The 17,550-nt window shown below is 53.3% G+C and overlaps 5 protein-coding genes across 5 annotated transcripts; 2 read left to right on the forward strand and 3 right to left on the reverse strand.

The window, feature by feature from the left end:
- Positions 1-1,695: 1,695 nt before the first annotated feature.
- On the reverse strand, positions 1,696-4,920 carry J7T55_009251 (plasma membrane h+-atpase; the record flags this gene model as incomplete). Its single annotated transcript, XM_053142198.1, has 4 exons — positions 1,696-4,050; positions 4,103-4,327; positions 4,382-4,670; positions 4,727-4,920. 4 exons carry the CDS (start codon positions 4,918-4,920, stop codon positions 1,696-1,698), a joined length of 3,063 nt encoding a protein of 1,020 aa, XP_052995092.1.
- A 3,215-nt stretch (positions 4,921-8,135) lies between these two features.
- J7T55_009252 (tp-dependent rna helicase dbp9) lies at positions 8,136-10,209 on the forward strand (the record flags this gene model as incomplete). The annotated part of the gene is made up of 4 exons (XM_053142199.1): positions 8,136-8,450; positions 8,539-9,082; positions 9,160-9,299; positions 9,367-10,209. The coding sequence occupies 4 exons, from the start codon at positions 8,136-8,138 to the stop codon at positions 10,207-10,209; spliced, it is 1,842 nt and encodes a 613-aa protein (XP_052995093.1).
- A 1,663-nt stretch (positions 10,210-11,872) lies between these two features.
- Positions 11,873-13,126, forward strand: J7T55_009253 (uncharacterized protein; the record flags this gene model as incomplete). Its single annotated transcript, XM_053142200.1, has 1 exon — positions 11,873-13,126. One exon carries the CDS (start codon positions 11,873-11,875, stop codon positions 13,124-13,126), a length of 1,254 nt encoding a protein of 417 aa, XP_052995094.1.
- A 257-nt stretch (positions 13,127-13,383) lies between these two features.
- Positions 13,384-14,206, reverse strand: J7T55_009254 (glutathione S-transferase; the record flags this gene model as incomplete). The annotated part of the gene is made up of 2 exons (XM_053142201.1): positions 13,384-13,997; positions 14,056-14,206. The coding sequence occupies 2 exons, from the start codon at positions 14,204-14,206 to the stop codon at positions 13,384-13,386; spliced, it is 765 nt and encodes a 254-aa protein (XP_052995095.1).
- A 1,142-nt stretch (positions 14,207-15,348) lies between these two features.
- J7T55_009255 (uncharacterized protein) lies at positions 15,349-16,596 on the reverse strand (the record flags this gene model as incomplete). Its single annotated transcript, XM_053142202.1, has 3 exons — positions 15,349-15,719; positions 15,773-16,075; positions 16,308-16,596. The coding sequence occupies 3 exons, from the start codon at positions 16,594-16,596 to the stop codon at positions 15,349-15,351; spliced, it is 963 nt and encodes a 320-aa protein (XP_052995096.1).
- Positions 16,597-17,550: the final 954 nt, after the last annotated feature.

Below are 17,550 nucleotides of genomic sequence, written 5' to 3' on the forward strand. Positions count from 1 at the left end.
CCTCGTTCCTGGCTCGATCCTACTGCCTTGTAGGACAGCGCCCCGGCAGCGGCTAGCCCCGATCAGCCACTTCGGCACTCAGCCGTACATTGCAGGTCTCCACGCTGCTCAAGATTAATCGGAGGGATCGACATGGAGGCAACAACGATACCACCGGTCCACTATTCTCGACGTTGACTTGAGTGCCTGCATATTCCAGAGCTGATAGCCGAGAGGTCGAAACAGATACAGAAAGATGTATGCCGGTCAGCCTGAGACACTTCACGTCCATCAGGCCATCAACCCGTGTGCGTACATGACGCAGTACGAGCCTCTCTCTGGCGTGTGCAAAAACCGGAGGCTGGGCATCCTCTGCAGCAAATCGAGTCAGCTCAAACCGGGCAGCCAGCACCTGTAATTCTGAGACATTGGGTCTCTGCCACCCAGTGCTGAGGATGGCCCAAGATTCTGGACCCAGAATGAACTAGACCGTGATACGAAACTCCACAGAGCCCATTTAGTCAATGCCATTGAGAGAAGCCTCCTGACTACGCGGTACGGTTCTGTCCACGCACCTAGCTGCCTAGACATCTTATTCACTCCCACATTAGAGACAGGCCGGAGGCACGCATGGATCTTTTGTCTTTCTAGAAGACCTCCGTCTTCTTTTTTCTTCCGGGATCCTAGGCCACATATGCACATACATGGTTTTAATGCCGCAGCATTCTGTAGTGCGACATGCGCGTGCCGTCGGACCCGTGCCTTCAACCGCCACCGCGCCGGCATATTGTTCAATATTGAGCCAGGCAGGAAACACGGCAGAGAAAAATTTATCTGCTCGCGTCAATGCCTTACAGCACCTAGACTCATTCATCCCGAAAGCCGGATGATGGGAGGGGCGCCGGCCTAAGCTGGCTGATTTTGTTAATGGACGTTTCCTAGCTCGAGTGTACATGAATGATACCAGGATGTAAGCTCCAACCTCTTGGTGTAGGCAGGCACACGCCTAGTAGAATGTCGTGCATGGATTGGTAGGGCAACTTATGCCCTCGGCCTCTGGCACGCAGGCATACGTTGGTCGCCAGAACGTTCACACCCGGAGAGGCGATTGCCGTAGAGTAGCAGTCTCCATTCGTTGAGCACTGGCTGCGCACCGTAGCCTGGCACCTCTCACATCGGTTCATCTACCTTTTGCACACCATTGACACAAACGTACGAATGCGCAGTTCAACAGGGACGTTTGGAAGCCCTTGAGAGAGATGAAGAGCGCAAGAAATTAACACGCCTGCCAAGCCTCATCAAGTTCGCACTCGTGGACTTACTGTCTGGTTCATCAACATGTAGAGACGGCCAGACCAAAATGCAGTAAACAGTAACTTAGCACCTTGACAGTTACAAGCGCCAAAGTTGAGTCTCACGTCAAAGCAGCAGACAAATGCACAATGAACAATTTCATGATCAGAGAAGATGTTGCACATAGGAAATTTATGATTTCGCCTTCTATGAACTGAAGCAAGTCTCGCGCTTAAACACAGTTTAGAGACTGACAGCATAAGGGAATAATTATGGTGCCACCTTTTCCCCAGGACACCGTATGTGTATGACCACCCTCGGATAGTGACAGTCTCCTCTGGTATCTCCCTTTTCCCGGACCCAGTAATAAAAAATACACCCCCAAGACGCCAGCTGGTTTATCATACAATGCAAAGTCTATACTTATTCGTCCTCTTCCTTGATCTGCTTCTGGACCAGATGGAACCTGGATCCGTCCTCATCCCTCTCGTGCTCGATGGCCACCTTGGAGAGATGCGTGAGGACATTCTCCATGAGCGTGTCGGAAGCGCTCCTCTTCTTACGGCCGAGGTTGTCGAGGGTCTCCATGCCAGTCATGACGTAGTACACAATGGCGATGACAATCGTCACGGCGATGGAGAAGCACCAAACCACCACGACGGTGACAATGTCTGTCCTGCCGTTGGGGTCCGACGCGATCGCGGGGACGGGAGGGATGGTCGAGCTGGCGCCGCCGGTGAACCAACCGAACACCGCGAAGAGTGTGGCCAGGATGTCGACGCCCAAGATGGCCGCTATCAGCTGGAAGGATGGGTATGTCTCGAAGCCGCGCGTGACGAAGATGAGCCAGTTCTCGGTGAGCGAGATCTCGAGGAAGAGAATGCCCTGGACGGAGCCGTAGTTCTGGATCACACCGCCACTGGGGAGCCAGAGTGTGCCACGGAGGATCCAAGTGCCGATGGCGAGGAGGGCGCCGAGAACGATGGAGATGATCCAGATCTTGGGAAGCTGCCACTCGACGGGGCGACGCTCAAAGTGTGCGTTGTCGTATGCGACGGCGATGGTGGCCAGATCGGCGAAGAGAGCCAGGAACACGATCAAGTCAACACGGACGGTCTCGTTGATGGCGATCATAGAAGTGACGAGGTAGAGCTCCAAGTGCAAGCAGAGAGCGATACGGTACTGGATGTATGCCTTCATGCGCTGGAAGATCTGGCGGGAGATCTTGATGGCCGAGACGATGGTAGACAGACCGGGAGCAAGGAAGACAATATCGGCGGCAGCCTGAGCAGCCTCTGTAGCGCCTTCGACAGCGATACCGCAGTCGGACTTCTTCAGGGAGGGAGCATCGTTGACACCATCGCCAGTCATGGCAGTCAAATGGCCACGCTGTTGCAGCATCTCGACGACCTTGTACTTGTGCTCGGGGAAGACCTCAGCGAAGCCGTCGGCACGCTCACACAGATCGTAGATAGAGTTGCCAGCCAGGTCAGAGTGGAGCAGCTTGTCCGAGTTGTACACCTTGGTTCCCAGGGCAAGCATACGGCAGGTTTCCTTCGCAATGGCGATGGCGTCACCAGTAAGCATCTTAACGGAGAGACCTAGGGTCTGGGCGTCGGCGATGGTTTGGGCGGTATCCGAGCGAGGGGGGTCGAAGAGCGACAGCATGCCGAGCATCTGCCACGGGCCGTCGGCCTCACGGACAGCGACAGCCAGGGAACGGAAACCACGGCGGGCGAATTCGGTGGCCTTCTCCTTGAACAGAATCTTCTGCTCAGGCGAGCAGTTGCTAATAGCGAGCACAGCATTTGGGGCTCCCTTGCAGCACTCATAGCGGACGCCCTGGTAGGTGCAGATAGAGGTGATACGCTTGGATACAGGATCGAAAGGCATGAACTTCTCGGTCGTCCAGCCCTCGGAAATCATCTCCTTGGCCTTAGGGTATCTCTTCAGGGTAAGGATAGTGATCTTGTCGATCGGGTCGAGAGCCTTAATGTTGTGGCTGGAAGCTAGAGCAGCGACAGCCATCATCCAGTTGACGTCAACTCCCTCCATCAGGAAGGGCTCACGGACGGAGAGCTGGTTGGCAGTGAGGGTTCCTGTCTTGTCGGAACACAGGATATCGACACCAGCGAGAGACTCAATGGCGGTGAGCTTCTGGACGATGGCTTTCTCCTGGGCGAGGTAGGCAGCGCCGACGGCCAGAGTCGTGGTCGTGACGACGGGCAAACCGACTGGGACACCAATGATGAGGAGAATCAGGACGTAGTGCAGCAAGTTCGTGGAGTCCTCCGCATTGCCGACGATGTTCAGGTTACGGTAGAAACCTCCAATCCAGGCAGCGAGCATAAAGAGAACGACGAGGACCAGAAGCGATGTACCGATGGAGTTCATGATGGCCTTGAAGTGACCCTGGTCTTGGGCGCCCTGAACAAGAGAAGCGGTCTTGCCGACGAACGAAGCCTGAGCTCCGCAGGTAACAATGCCGTAAGCCTTGCCTCGCTTGCAGCCAGTAGTGTAGAAGACAACATCGGTCATGTACTTGTCGACTGCGAGAGACTCGCCCGTGATGGCAGACTGGTCGATAGCGACAATCGGGTGTCCGATGTGGGGAGTTCCATCCTCATCTTCACCTTCTTCAAACTTCTCTTGTCGTGGAGAGGATACATCCTGTGCTTGGAGCTCGGTCTTGTATTGTTGGAAACCCTCCGCGCCCTGCTCATAGTCGCAAATGAGTCGGGCGTCGGCGGGTACAACAGTGCCTTCTTCGATAACCACCTGTGATTATATTAGCGATGACCAGACTGACTGTGGAGATCAGCGGACTCACAATATCGCCTGGTACAAGTTCTCGGGCCCTGATCTCTTGTTCCTGGCCATCACGAACAACACGAGCTTTCATAGCGATGTCTCCCTTCAAGCTGGCAACGACGTCGGCAGCCTGCTTCTCCTGGTACCAACCAACGATGGCGTTGAGCATCAGGATGCCGATAATGACACCGGCGTCAACCCAATCTTGGAGACCAAGTGCAAGGATTGCTGCCGCTTCCATGACCTGATTGCTGAGTTAGTAGGTTTCCCGAGGAGAGGACTAGCTTGGAGCCCTTACGTAGAGAATAGGGCCACGGAAAAAGCCAATGAACTTGAGAATCATGTTCTCCTTCTCAGTGGACAGTTCATTCCAGCCGGCGCTCTTGCGCCTTCTCTCAACTTCCATGGAGTTGAGACCGTCTCTCATCTCGGTGTTGAGCCAGTCTGTGGGGGTAACGAAGTCGCTGAATTTCTTGCCCGCCGCGGCACCGCCACCCTTCCACCATGGCTTCTTCTTCTCTACTGTCTCCTCCTCGATCTCCACCTCGGCGTTGGGGTCCCGGTAGGTGTCGATATACCTGATCAGACTGTTTATGCGGTTAGGATCATGCTGGACTTTCCAATAGTAAGCTCCGTGACTTACGCTCTGTACTCATCCATGTATTGGCCACCGCCGCCCTTAGGCGCACCGACATCCAGGTTGGAGTACATGTTCTGGGTTTCCGGGAGGAAGTTTCCCGCCTCGAGGTCATCATGATCCTCCTGCCTCAGAGGCTGGGCAGCATGAGGAGTACTTTTCTTGCCGAAAGCCATGACCTTCTTGAAATTGGGAGCCATGTGCCCGAGATTTACAGGCCAGCTGTAGAGAAGAAGAAAACAACGGAAAAGGTGGGGGAGGGGAGAGGAGAAGAGAGGAAGAAGGAGGCGAAGGGATGAGAGTGAGATCAAGAGCAGACCTGGAGATGGGACGGCGGGCAGAAGAATCTCTTATATGCTGTGGACATGAAGTTTTCTTCTTATCTACCTAGTGAGAATTTCCATAGCCTCAAACCTAGCTTGGTTCCGGACCTGACGCTGATCTTCGGGGCGACTACAACACAGGAGATCCAAGCAAGGATTCATCGATTCACGTCCCGCGACCCTCGACAATGGTCGGGTGTGGGTAGGAGATTCGCCGTCACTATGGCAGGTGAGGCACTTCTGGGAACGTGCGTCGGAGGAAATCTCTGGGCAACATGTAGCTCGACAAAAATAACTCGCCAAAATTTTGGAATTCCCGAGGAGTAACTTGGTCTTCGAGCTTGACTTTGGCTGCTACTTTGGACGGCTGGTACGTTGGTACATTTCCCTGTCCATCTCAGCCTGGTTTGCCGGGGACCAAAAAGCTCAGAGCTCTTCGGACGGCTGCACCTATCCCGGAGCAGCCCTCACAACTCCCACAGCCAGGGTCTTCTGACAGGAGTAGCTGATCGGTTTCAATAAGAGCTGGCATCCTTGGATTGCGAGGCCCAGGCATGGAAGCCCGGGTGTCGTCGTGAGCAGGGCTTCGGCGTGCCGAGAAAATAAAATGCCTCAAGTACAAGTCAAGCAACGCGTTGTGACTAGGAGACGGGAGTACAGGAGTTGTGAAGTTTCGACTTCTGAGATGGGTGATCCAGGCAGGTGGAGCCGTGTGGTGTCTCCATGGGTGACCGAGGAGCTGAGTTTCAGCTCAGGGTCCCTTTGAAACTGCCACGTGATATCCCATAGCAGAGACTTTCCGCTCGCGATAACGTACTAAGCATACGCTTCGCAGTCGCCACTGCGACCCATCCACCAAGACGTTCACGTCCCGCCAAGTGGGCTTGGCGTTCAACCGGAAACATCCATCAAGAAGAGTCCAGCGCGTGCTGAGAAGGCTTGTTGGTCCACACAGCCGCCAAGGCAGGATCTGCAATGGGAGAGGTGCGGACTGCCGGCTGCACCATTTCCTATTACTACACAATATGTGGGCTCGGCGGTCGCAAATGTCGCCCTTCGAGACGGCCAAGCTGGCGCCGTAGGGTACGTTGGTGCTTGTTATTTGCTTGAATGACTTTGGGCCGCCTTGTAGAGCCTTGGCTTATACTTGTCCCGATCCATCTAAGCTGCGAGGGCTCGGCCGTCCCTGAATCGATCGATCCGCTCAGCCGTGAGACTCGGTTGTGAGCTTGTTCTGGCTCCTTGGGAAACACATAAAGAGACAGGTCAATTTGCAAAGAGATTACACGGCCGAAAAATGCCGTGAGAATCATGCGTGCAGGAAGCACCGGTACCGGATTTTCGCAGGCCAGCCGGCGGCGACGGGCGGACGTTTTTCTGAGACCTGCTAATTCGAGGAGTAGTCTAAGAAGACGTTCTAGAAGACGTGTTGACAGGTAATTGAAAATGAGACGTAACGAAGGGGGTTGGGTACGGGTGAGACGGCTGACTCGTTGAGACCAGGTCAGTCTCATGGGGCAGACTCCCCCTGTATGAAACAGTGCTACCTATGCCAGCATAGCAAGGTATGCCCTCACTCTATTCGTCCACGCATTGAGGTGGGACCAACTTGGGAAGCACTGACAGTGAAAGGAAACAGATGGGTCATGAAACGAGCGCCCCGGATGCAACTAGTCGGAGCGGGATGCCAGGGTTCAGGCCTGGGGGACGTGGAGTAGATCATCGGTCAAGACGGTAGCCCTTCGGCTTATCGACTTGGAGACTTGGGGCCCGTGGGGGACCGTTGCCAGCGTCGGGGCCGGGATGGTCCTCCCCACGGAGGTGCTTCCTCCAATTGAGCCTGGACGCTCGCTAGTATGAGAGCGACTTTTTCCATAATTCCTATTCGGTGGATAAGCCCCGGCACACATTCCCCTGCAGACAATTGTAACCAATACAACTCAGCACAGTCGCGCTTGAAAGTGATACAGGGCCAGGTGTAGTCGACACGGGCCAACGAGAACGGGGCCCGGCTTGCGAGATGGAATCTATCAAGAGCAATCTCTAGATGAGAGACCTCAATTGGATAGACCTCTCATGGAGAAGGGTTCCTAGGAACGAGCTCTCGCGCATGAGTAGGGATGGCGGCACCTGTTCCACACGGCGTGAACCATATATCTCCATGGCATTTCCGGGGGCGACATAACCATGAATGGGAAGGCTCTGGTACGGCATTAATTGATCGCCGGTATTGGACCGATTTGGCGAGCCATAGATCGTTGTCACATAGGGATTGGCATGCTGTGATTTGGTGTGTTGCGGTGTAGGTTTCCTCGCCATTTGGCTTGGTCAGGTTTCAAGATGGTAGACGCTGTCTTTGTTACAGCTTCTTCGTACAAGCGTCCGACATGCCAAGGCTTGACAAGTGTTCTGGGCATGTGCAGGGAAGTGTAAAGCCGCATAGCAATGCGTGCGAGATGTGCTTTGTGCAATGTGCTATGTACGGAGCATACCGACCGTCGCATTGTTCAGACTAGCTTGGCACCTAGTCAGCGACGTGGACAGCAAGCCTTCCATTGCGTCCTGATTGCTTGCTTCAGCATAGTTGCCAAGCTGATCAGCCAACGAGCGAGTAATTCCGGCACTTGGGATCATAAAAAACAGACCGAGGTGAACGAGCGTAGAGTGCGGAGTATGGAGTATAGAGAATACCTAGGTAGATCATACTTTTAGAGTGTGTTCGGTTGAGAAGGAGGCAAGGCGTATGGCATGCTGCAGAAGCTGAGAAGTTGAGTTGGGAGACGCAGCACACATCTGCAGCCGCTCTGATCAGGTTCATGTGGGCCGTCACGTCGGTCGGTCTGTCAGATGCAACGTCGAGGTCAGTGCTCGGCCAAAAATGTGCTGTACCTAGGTACCCATGTATCGTCCCCTAGTCGGGTACCTGAGTGCTCTTATCTTATCGGCGGGAGGTTTTTGTCCTCGGCAGGCATCAGAAACTTTTCTCGGTCTCTCTCACAAATCTGCCCAAAGTTAACAGAGCGATCAATTCCTCATCTGCACCCTTCTATTTGCGGCCCTGATACCCGAGACGTTCTACATCGCCTGCCAAGATGAAGCGAAAACTGGACGAAAACAACGAACCCACGTTTGTGCCCCAGACTGCCCCGGAGTCTGAGCCTGACAAGCCTGGCACGTCCGGGGAAACCACCGCAAGCCCTGGCCCTGCCTTCTCTGATCTCGCTCTCGATCCGCGGCTGCTACAAGCCATTGCCAATCAGAAGTACCAGACCCCGACTCTTGTCCAGTCCAAGGTCATCCCTCTGGCCTTGAACGGCCAGGATGTGCTCGCCAAGGCCAAGACTGGCTCCGGAAAGACCGCCGCCTACCTCCTACCCGTCTTGCATGGCGTTCTGAAGCGGAAGCAGGTGTGTTGTGTTTCGTTTCCCTCCGCTGTCGCTTATCGCGGCGCTCGATCTGCTCCCATGCCCTGCTTCATTGGCTAACCAGAAATAGTCTGACCCTACCGCTTTCACTGCTGCCCTGATACTCGTCCCCACCCGCGAGCTTGCCGATCAAGTGTTGCGGAACGTCGAACAATTCTCAGCCTTCTGTGCCAAGGAAATCCAGGCCGTCAAGCTGACTGAACAAGTCTCCGAAGCTGTCCAGCGATCTATACTTTCGAGCGCACCTGATATTGTTATTTCGACCCCGGCAAGAGCATGGCAGAACATCAGCAATGGGTCTCTCTCCGTGGACAAGCTCACAAATCTGATTTTGGACGAGGCCGACCTGGTGCTTTCATATGGCTACGATGAGGATCTTCAGAACGTGGCTCGGTCCGTACCAAAGGGGCTGCAGACCATCCTTATGTCCGCCACTCTCACCACTGATGTGGAGACTGTGAAAGGCTTGTTCTGCCGTGACCCAACGGTACTCGACCTTGAGGAGCCAGATGCCGAAGGAGAGGGCGTTTCACAGTTTTATGTCAAGTGCGGTGAAGCTGAGAAGTTTCTCCTAGCCTACGTGATATTTAAACTGCAGCTTATGAAGGGCAAATGTAAGTTGTGCAGTCCTCGAAGTCTGAAAGTTTACTGTGTAGAATTTTTGACCGGGTTTTAACTAACTTCTTCACAGGCATCATCTTCGTCGCGGATGTTGATCGATGTTGGCGACTTCGGCTCTATTTTGAACAATTTGGCATTCGGAGCGCCATCTTGAACCCGGAGTTGCCTGTCAATTCTAGACTTCACGTGGTAGAACAATTCAACAAGAACGTGAGTACTGTTTTGTCCGCTCGATTCGAGCATCGCATGTCCTGAGAAAATCACTAACGATCTCAAGATATACGACATAATACTTTGTTCAGACGAAAATGAGGTTCTAGGCGATGAAGATCAACTAGCACAAACCGTTGATCAAGGAAAGAAAGGTGGAAACAGCAACGAAAAAGGAGATGCTCCGCCTAAGAAGAAACGGAAGTCGTCCAAACGAGACAAGGAGTTCGGTGTTTCTCGTGGCATCGACTTCCAGCGTGTCTCTGCGGTCATCAATTTTGACTTCCCAACGTCATCCAAGTCCTACACACACAGAATCGGTCGCACGGCGCGAGCGGGCCAACGAGGCATGGCGCTGTCCTTTGTCGTACCCAAAGACGAGTTTCGAAAACACATTCCGACATCAGTTGAGGCCGCCGAAAATGACGAGAAGGTCCTCGCCAAAGTCCTTCGTCAGCAGCAAAAGCAAGGCAAGGAAGTCAAACCGTACGTCTTCGACATGAAGCAAGTAGAGAACTTCCGGTACAGAATGAACGACGCGCTGCGCGCTGTCACCAAGAACAGCATCAGGGAAGCAAGAACCAGGGAACTGAGGCAAGAGCTTCTCAAGAGCGAACGGCTCAAGCGACATTTCGAGGAGAACCCGGCGGACTTGAATCATTTGCGCCACGATGGCGAGCTCCGAGCGGCGCGGACGCAGCCCCACCTTCGAGCGAAGCATGTCCCGGAATACCTGCTTCCCAAGGAGGGCAAGAAGGCTCTCACGGCGGACCAGGTTGGCTTTGTGCCCTTCAAGAAGCAAGGCGACCAGAAGAACCGTCGGTCCAAGTTCTTCAAGGGCAAGGCGAAGAAGGTTAGCGGGCGCAAGTCAGATCCCCTGCGGACTTTCAAGGCTCGGAAGAAGACGTAAAAGCGAGGACATGTTCATAGCAGCTAGACACACGAGAATTGAATTGATACCCTTGCCCCTGGTCTTCATCGTCAACAACATGCTCGCGGAGGAGTGATCCCCACCAGATGGCCCAAGATGGTATAGGCTTGTATGACGAATGCAAACGTATACGTAGGTGCAGAACCGAGTAACGGCGCACTATCACCAGCTAAGGCAAACATATGCAAGCGACTCTGAGCAAACATGGAATGGGTGCACGACTGACAATTCTTGCCGAAATCCGATACGCCCCACCGGCGTCCCACGAGGCATTCCCATCAGATCTGGGCAAAAGCTAGGCTTTCTGGAGTTGCAGACCGGCTTCTGGATCTGACCTCTACGAAGCTGAGAGTGAGGGCCTCCCAAATTCTTATCATCGTTATCGTATTCAGGGGCCAAATGCTTGTGTCACGTAGTGTGGCGTTCACGTCGGCGCAGCAATTGAAAATGCCCCCCCTTGTGCGCTCCCACTTCCCGGCATGGGTGGGAATTTGCTGTCTAGACCGCGAGAGCAGGACAGCAATGAATCAGTGACAACAACGCGAAACCTGGCACATAGCTCCCAAAAGATTTCTTCGCCCCAAGGTCTTGTCTCCACCACGACTGAACAAGCTTAAGTCGAAGCTATGACAGTCACAGTAAGAAAAGTCTAGAAGAAAAAAATTGGTGCATTTCCTCGCCATCCCCTTTCCTCACGAAAGGGTTGGGTGGTGGTCGGCAGTCGCGCGGCGGGTTACGACGTTGATGTCACCTAGCGTCTTGACTTGGCTGCCAAAAATAAAAGGCGTGGCAGGTGAACTGGGGTGATGGAGACAGGCGGACAGTGCCATCTCAGAGGAAACTGTGCTACCTACGCAGTGATACGTGGGGTTGTACAGTGTGTATGCCAGGTGGCCAAGCAGAGCCGCGTGGCGGGTCCAAGCCACCGCCGGTAGTCGTCAACCCTGTCGACCGCTCGTGATCGGCAGAGCCGTTCCAAGGTGCACAACAACAACTTGCCTTACCAGCCTCATCAATAGGCATCCGATGACCACATCAGGCCCAGTATGAGAATTGCCTAGCCAACCAGCCAGTTGTTTGTGAGAATGACTGCAGAGCTATCCATCCACACGCAGATCTCAAGCCCCAAGCCGTGCATCGCGAAGCTGGGCTGACCTTACATCTGGCCTGACTGCCTGAGGGGCCGCTTCTTGTCGTCCAGGAAGTGCAGACTTCCGCATGATAAACAAAATGTTTTCGTCCAATAAAGACGGGAGACAGGGTCCCTTTTAGCCCGCCGAATTTTTTATGAGGTTGGATGGGCAGTGAAATGTCATCGTCCGGTGGTTTCACACTACGGGGCAGCAACGTAATGCTGGTTGCTGCTGCGCCATGTTTTTGTTTAACCCAGCCGACCTAACCTCCCCACTGTGGGATGTGGGTGACCTCCAGATTTGTTTGCCTCGCGGCCCCTTAAAAATCATACCAGCTCAAATTGATCATTGCTGTCTATAAAGATGTTGTCTGTCTCCCTCGCTCGTTCGGTTGACGTGACGTTGGTTAGGTTCATCACTCTTTCACCACCAGAGATACCCAACTACCAAACATTACCCGGACAGTGTTCTCTAGAACTACCGGGAGCCCACTCACTCTACGACCAAATATGAAGTCGTCCATTCTTTCCACTTTGGCCGTCGCCCTGTCTCTCACGGCGACGGTCTACTCTAGGCCCAGCCCACAGGGTCAGGATGGATCATGGGACTCCAGCCAATGGGGAGATGGCAGCAGTGGCAACAGTGGCAGCGGAGGAGGAGCTTCAGCAGGGACTTGGGGTGCTACAACAACAAGCTCAGAGAACTCTTGGGCCGCTGCGACTTCGGCCGGTAGCTATGCGGCATCAACCGCAGTATCTGCTGCGACCTCAACCTCGACTGTCGCTTGCAACAACTCACCTGACCTTTGCTCAAGGCAGTACAGCAACGTGACACACATGGGTGCTCACGACGCAGCCTTCCTCCGAGACTCGTCGACTGACAACTCCGTCGCCGGTAACCAATATTACAACGCCACGAAAGCTTTGAACGCCGGAATCCGACTGCTCTCCCTTCAGGTCCACAACTCCAACGGCACACTTCAACTGTGCCACACGACTTGCGCCCTGCTGGACGCTGGAACCCTCGAGTCCTTCTTGACCAAGATCAAGTACTGGATGGATGAGAACCCGAACGAAGTAGTCACGCTGCTAATCGTTAACTCGGACGACGAGGATGTTGCCTCCTTCGGCGAGGTCTATGAGAGCTCCAACATCTCCACATACGGCTACACCCCCACAACCGCGAGCGCCAGCAACACTTGGCCCACCCTCCAGACCATGATTGACGACGGAACGCGTTTGGTAACGTTTATTGCTACTATCACTTACTCGACCACCTACCCGTACCTGCTCAACGAGTGGGACTTCGTCTTCGAGACGGCCTACGAGGTGACCACGCTTGCCGGCCTGAACTGCACTCTGGACCGGCCAACCAGCCTGTCCGACGCCAGCTCCGCCATCTCGTCAGGATATCTGCCTCTCCTCAACCATTTCGTGTACCAGTCGATCACGTCCAGCATCGAGGTCCCCAACGTCGATATCATTGACACCACCAACAGCCCAAACACGACCTCCATCGGTGCTTTGGGCCAGTCAGCCTACCAGTGTAACTCAGAGTGGGGCACTGCGCCCGTGTTTGCGCTTGTCGACTTCTACAGCGAGGGCCCTGCTATCGAGACAGCCGATAACCTTAATGGAATCACTGCCGAGGGCAGGTCGGACAGCAGCAGTGCGACAAGCGATGCGGCTTCGGGCATCGTTTCCACCGGTGCTAAGACGGGCGCCCTGGTTGCATTCCTTGCCGCGGCGGTCTTGATCTTCTAAGCTGATGAGTGAATGGTGGGGATTTTGCTCCATGTGCTTAGTTTGACGGGCCATGGGACACGAGTGATGACGAGCCTGTTTTTTCAATTGCATAGCGATGGAGTTCTTGGGTTTTACGGAATGGCATAAGGCCAGAATATGAGCCTTGTTTTTCGGGATACCTCGATAGATGTCACACAGCGATTTCTTTCATTACGGCTAAAGATGAATAGTCCCATCTTAGATTACAGATGTCTAATGACAAGCCAACTGATGCCTCACTTGTGTTTCTCCTGCTCCGCCTTCTGCCCCTGCATGACCCAATTGCTGTGATGCTTCGCATACTCGTCCTCGCCCTCCTTCGTCTTCATAGCCTCACGCAGCTCAAACTTCTCGGGCACGTTGAGGCCCTTTTCGGTACCCGGCCTAGCCTCTATCGCTTCTTTCCACTTCTGGATGCGAGAAAATGTGTCCAGCGACACCCCCGCCCACTGGTGCCACTCAACCCAGGAGAAGCAGGCCAGGTCTGCAATCGTGTACTTCCCACCCACAAGCCACAGTCCCTGACCCTTCTCCTCCTGAGCCGCCAGACGGTCCTCAAGGACCTGGTACAGCCGCTTGGTCTCCGTCTGGTAGCGGTTGACAGCATAATCTATCCTTTCGGGGGCGTAGCGGTGGAAGTGGTTTGCCTGGCCCTGCATGGGACCTATGCCCGACTGCATCCACACCACCCACTCGACAACCTCCCAGTACTCAGACGAGTCATAGGGGAAGGACAACTTGTGATCCTTGTCGTAGCGAGCAGTCAAGTACAGCAGGATAGCGCCACCCTCGAACACTCGCTTCGGTGGGCTGACACCTTCGTCCACAATAGCTGGGATGCGGCCGTTGGCTAATGAGACATGTCAGCAAGTCAGACTCGGGACAGGTCAGGCAGACATTGGACAAACGATTGATCTCAAGGAACCATGGCTCCTTCTGAACGTTCTTGGCGATGTCGATCTTGTGCACTTGGTAGTCAAGGCCAAGCTCTTCCAGGCAGATGTTCACCTTCTGCCCGTTTGGGGTCCCGGCTGTGTATAGTTTGATTTGCGACGGCATGTTTGACAATGCGCAATCAGGATATCACATTGGCAGCAGCTGTGGAAAATCAATCTGGGGTCCGAAAATCATGGCCGTGGCCATAATGATCAGGTCACATTGGAATGCCCCTTTTCGTCAGCCAGTATACTCCATGATGTCACAATGAAGGCTTGACGACCCCAAGCCGTGCAAGTCTGGAATCCAAAGTTCGCCCCTTGTAGTTGGTCTGGTGTTCGGCTTTGCCGGGGGGGGGGGGTGTGGCTTGGGTCACAATCGAGCATCAGGGTCCATAACCCTGGGACGCCGTTCTGCGCATCTCCACATCAAAATCTCAATCACTCTGTTTGCACGATAATTTTGCATCCCGGACCACCACTCAACTCAAGCACACATTCCACGCGAGCGCGATGTGCTCGACCGGAAGCCATGGCGAGGTTCTGAGAAATCATACAGCGTCGTGAATTTCCAATTGATCAACGGTAGGAACTGGGCTGAGCCCGCCACGGGCTCAGTCCGACCACTTCTCTTTAGTTTCTCCCACCTCATCCACGTCTTTTGCCGGACTCGGTCGACAGTATCCCTTCCCCTGTCCGATCTTGAGTAGGATTCGCCCAAGAACTGTCAAGGCTCTTGGTGCGTATTAGACAAGAGCAAGAGACTTTTCAGTTGACGCAATGCTATTTGAGTACGAGACCTCCTCTTCTGAACACCAGGGGCTGTGGGGGATTTTGTAATTATTCAGTTGCGACATGATTGGTGGGGCCACCCGCGTGTGCGGCCGAGGCGTTTTTACCCAGAGGAATTTCTTTTCTGAAGAAGCAGACGAGTGAACAATTACTTTGTGCCAGTCAGGACTATGCGATGTTGGCCCTATCTAGAGGCATTTTGCTTGCTATGCCTCATCTTGTCTGAGTAACAGGTATTTTGTGGAGGTATACAACCATGTCAGTGACATGTGTTCCCCAAAGTGTTACCATATCTGCGAGTTCATGTAATCTAGTATGCACTGTGGTGCCGCATAGTAAGATGAGCTCTGGCACGTATCTATCGAGAGTAACACGGTCGTTCTCGTCCATACTTACTCTGTGCCCAGTCCCCAAACACGTACTGGTCCTCTCGAGTCCACAATTTCAGATCTTGCTGTTATCTCGGTCAGGCAGTTAGTCGTCCAGTGCTACAAACTTCAGCAGCTTTTCAAGCCCGTTTCGGTCCTCCTCCGAGCGGCGAAATGCCTGGCTCTTCTGCACATGCTCGACGCCGACATGCTCGAGCCCACGGAACTCCATCAGCTCGTCGAAGCCCAAGGCCTCTGACACTCTCGTCTGGCCTTTCTGGGTGAAGTACCTCCGAAGCAATCTCTCTTTCTCGGACTGAGTATTGGTAGTTGACTTTGAGATGACGACGACGAGGCTCTTGAGTGTGGCGACTTTTCTCAGGAGGATGAAGGCCTCGGCAGACTCTTGTCCTGTCCAGTGGATCTTGACATTCTTGAGGTTGTTGCTTAGACTGCTGTTTGTTTGCAGGCTGCTCTCTGATACCTTCGTCAGTTGAGTATGCGGCCTCGCGGGAACCATGTTTGCTCACTAAGCTCACAACCACAAGCGAAGTGGAAAACATAGCCCTCGAACCACAAAGCAAGGACCTCATCCTTGATCTGTGTACAAGTGATGATTAGATCCATCTGAAGCCGACGAGCTAAGCCGGTTTGGTAGCTCTGGTGACCGAGGCAAATACAGTTGTGAGGACGTTGGCGGATGATGGTGATGGTGTTGTGCTGGTGCTGTCGATGCGATGTGAAGAGGTTGTTGAAGTAGTACTGGTAAACACTTCTTCGAATCTCGGCGGGAAACTTCATGAAGGGCAGTATTGTTCCCTGCTTGGACTCATCTGTCACATCCCAGTCAGCAATCTGTTCCCTGAAAGTGCTAGCTCACCTGCTGCCGTCTCTTGTGATAGTTTTCCACCCGCTAAGGATGATTTGGTATTTTTGCGTCTTTGACAAGGGCTGCCATGGCGGTCTTTCTGCTTGGAAGAGGAAATCCAACAAAGGCCCCGACGATGAAGAAGAGCAGACTGAAGGGAGTCGAGAACAGGGACACAAAAGTTTTGTTCAACTCACTGGCAAGATTTAGCATTTCAGTACAACTGCTGATGAGTTCACCACACTCAGCGATGCAATCAGGCGTGGGATTCTTCTGTATTTCTTTGGCGAGAGAAGAGATAGTGTCGGTGCATGCCTTCCTCATAAGTGGAGAGCTTCGAAGCCATCGGCCCAAGGCCTCGGGGCTGCTTGCGCCTCGGTGATGTTCACCAAAGGCCTTGAAAAGCTGCATCACGTTCTTCGAAAGACCATACCTCTTGTGGAGATTCCGCATCTGTATGATGTATTCGTCGAGTTTGGGCGCCATCTTGGGTCTAGTTGACACCTGATCCTTAGGACAGTGGCATCAAATGGAGTTGTGAAGCGAAGAGTCTCGCGGTCGTATGGCATGAACTGAAAGACTGGTGATTCGCCGTCAGCAGTTGTTTTGTGTCAAAGTTTGGTGACTGTTGGTTAGTTTGGGTTGAAAGACTGGACTCGGCGAGAAAGATCTTGAGATGGGTGAGGCCTAGGAAAGAATGGGGGGTGGGGTTGACCACCACACCCCAGAATAGTTGTGAAGTGGATTTTTTTAACATACAGGTGTGTGAAATTTTGGTCGCTTGGTGCCTAGCACAAAAGAAAAGGAGTGTAGTTGGATGATAGTTAGATGAGCGTAGCATGTCTGTGAAGAAGCTGGTACCCTGGTTATGGCTGGCTCGTGACTCCCCTCCGAGGTACCTACAGGTACATCATACCCCGGCAAGGACACTAGAAACGTTCGGAGGGAAGTGTGACGCTTAGACGGAGACTTTGTCAATGATTAAAGTTCGAGTTCTGATATACCGGCAGAGTCAAACTTAAGGGTCAGACTTATGGCCTTTTGGGTTGCGGAAGGTGAGAATCCTAATATGACCGAGAGAGGAGGGAGGCAGGTATAGCAAGAGCACAAATCGTTTAGAAGAGACAGATATAACAGTGAGGCCAGAGTCTGAAGAAAAAAAAACCACAATCACTGCCTGGATTTCAGGCCTTTGAGTCAACAGAGCAGTGACGAGAGCAAGTAAGCAACAAGCAGCTCAGACGAACAAGAAAGAGTGGAGTTCAGAAAGAAGGAATTCGTGGTCATGAGGCCAGAAAGAGACACAGCTTGAGGAGGAGTCCTGATGCTTGTAGATACTTGTGTGGCTCACCGGTCCCCAGACAAAGGCATCTAATCACATATCCAAGCCCTCAGAAAGTTGATACATTCCGTCAGAGGTTGAATCATCTTTTTACTTCC

This window comes from Diaporthe amygdali (assembly GCF_026229845.1).
Source record: "Diaporthe amygdali strain CAA958 chromosome Unknown NODE_10_length_1141467_cov_65_626103, whole genome shotgun sequence".
In the NCBI taxonomy this organism is placed as follows: Eukaryota; Fungi; Ascomycota; class Sordariomycetes; order Diaporthales; family Diaporthaceae; genus Diaporthe; species Diaporthe amygdali.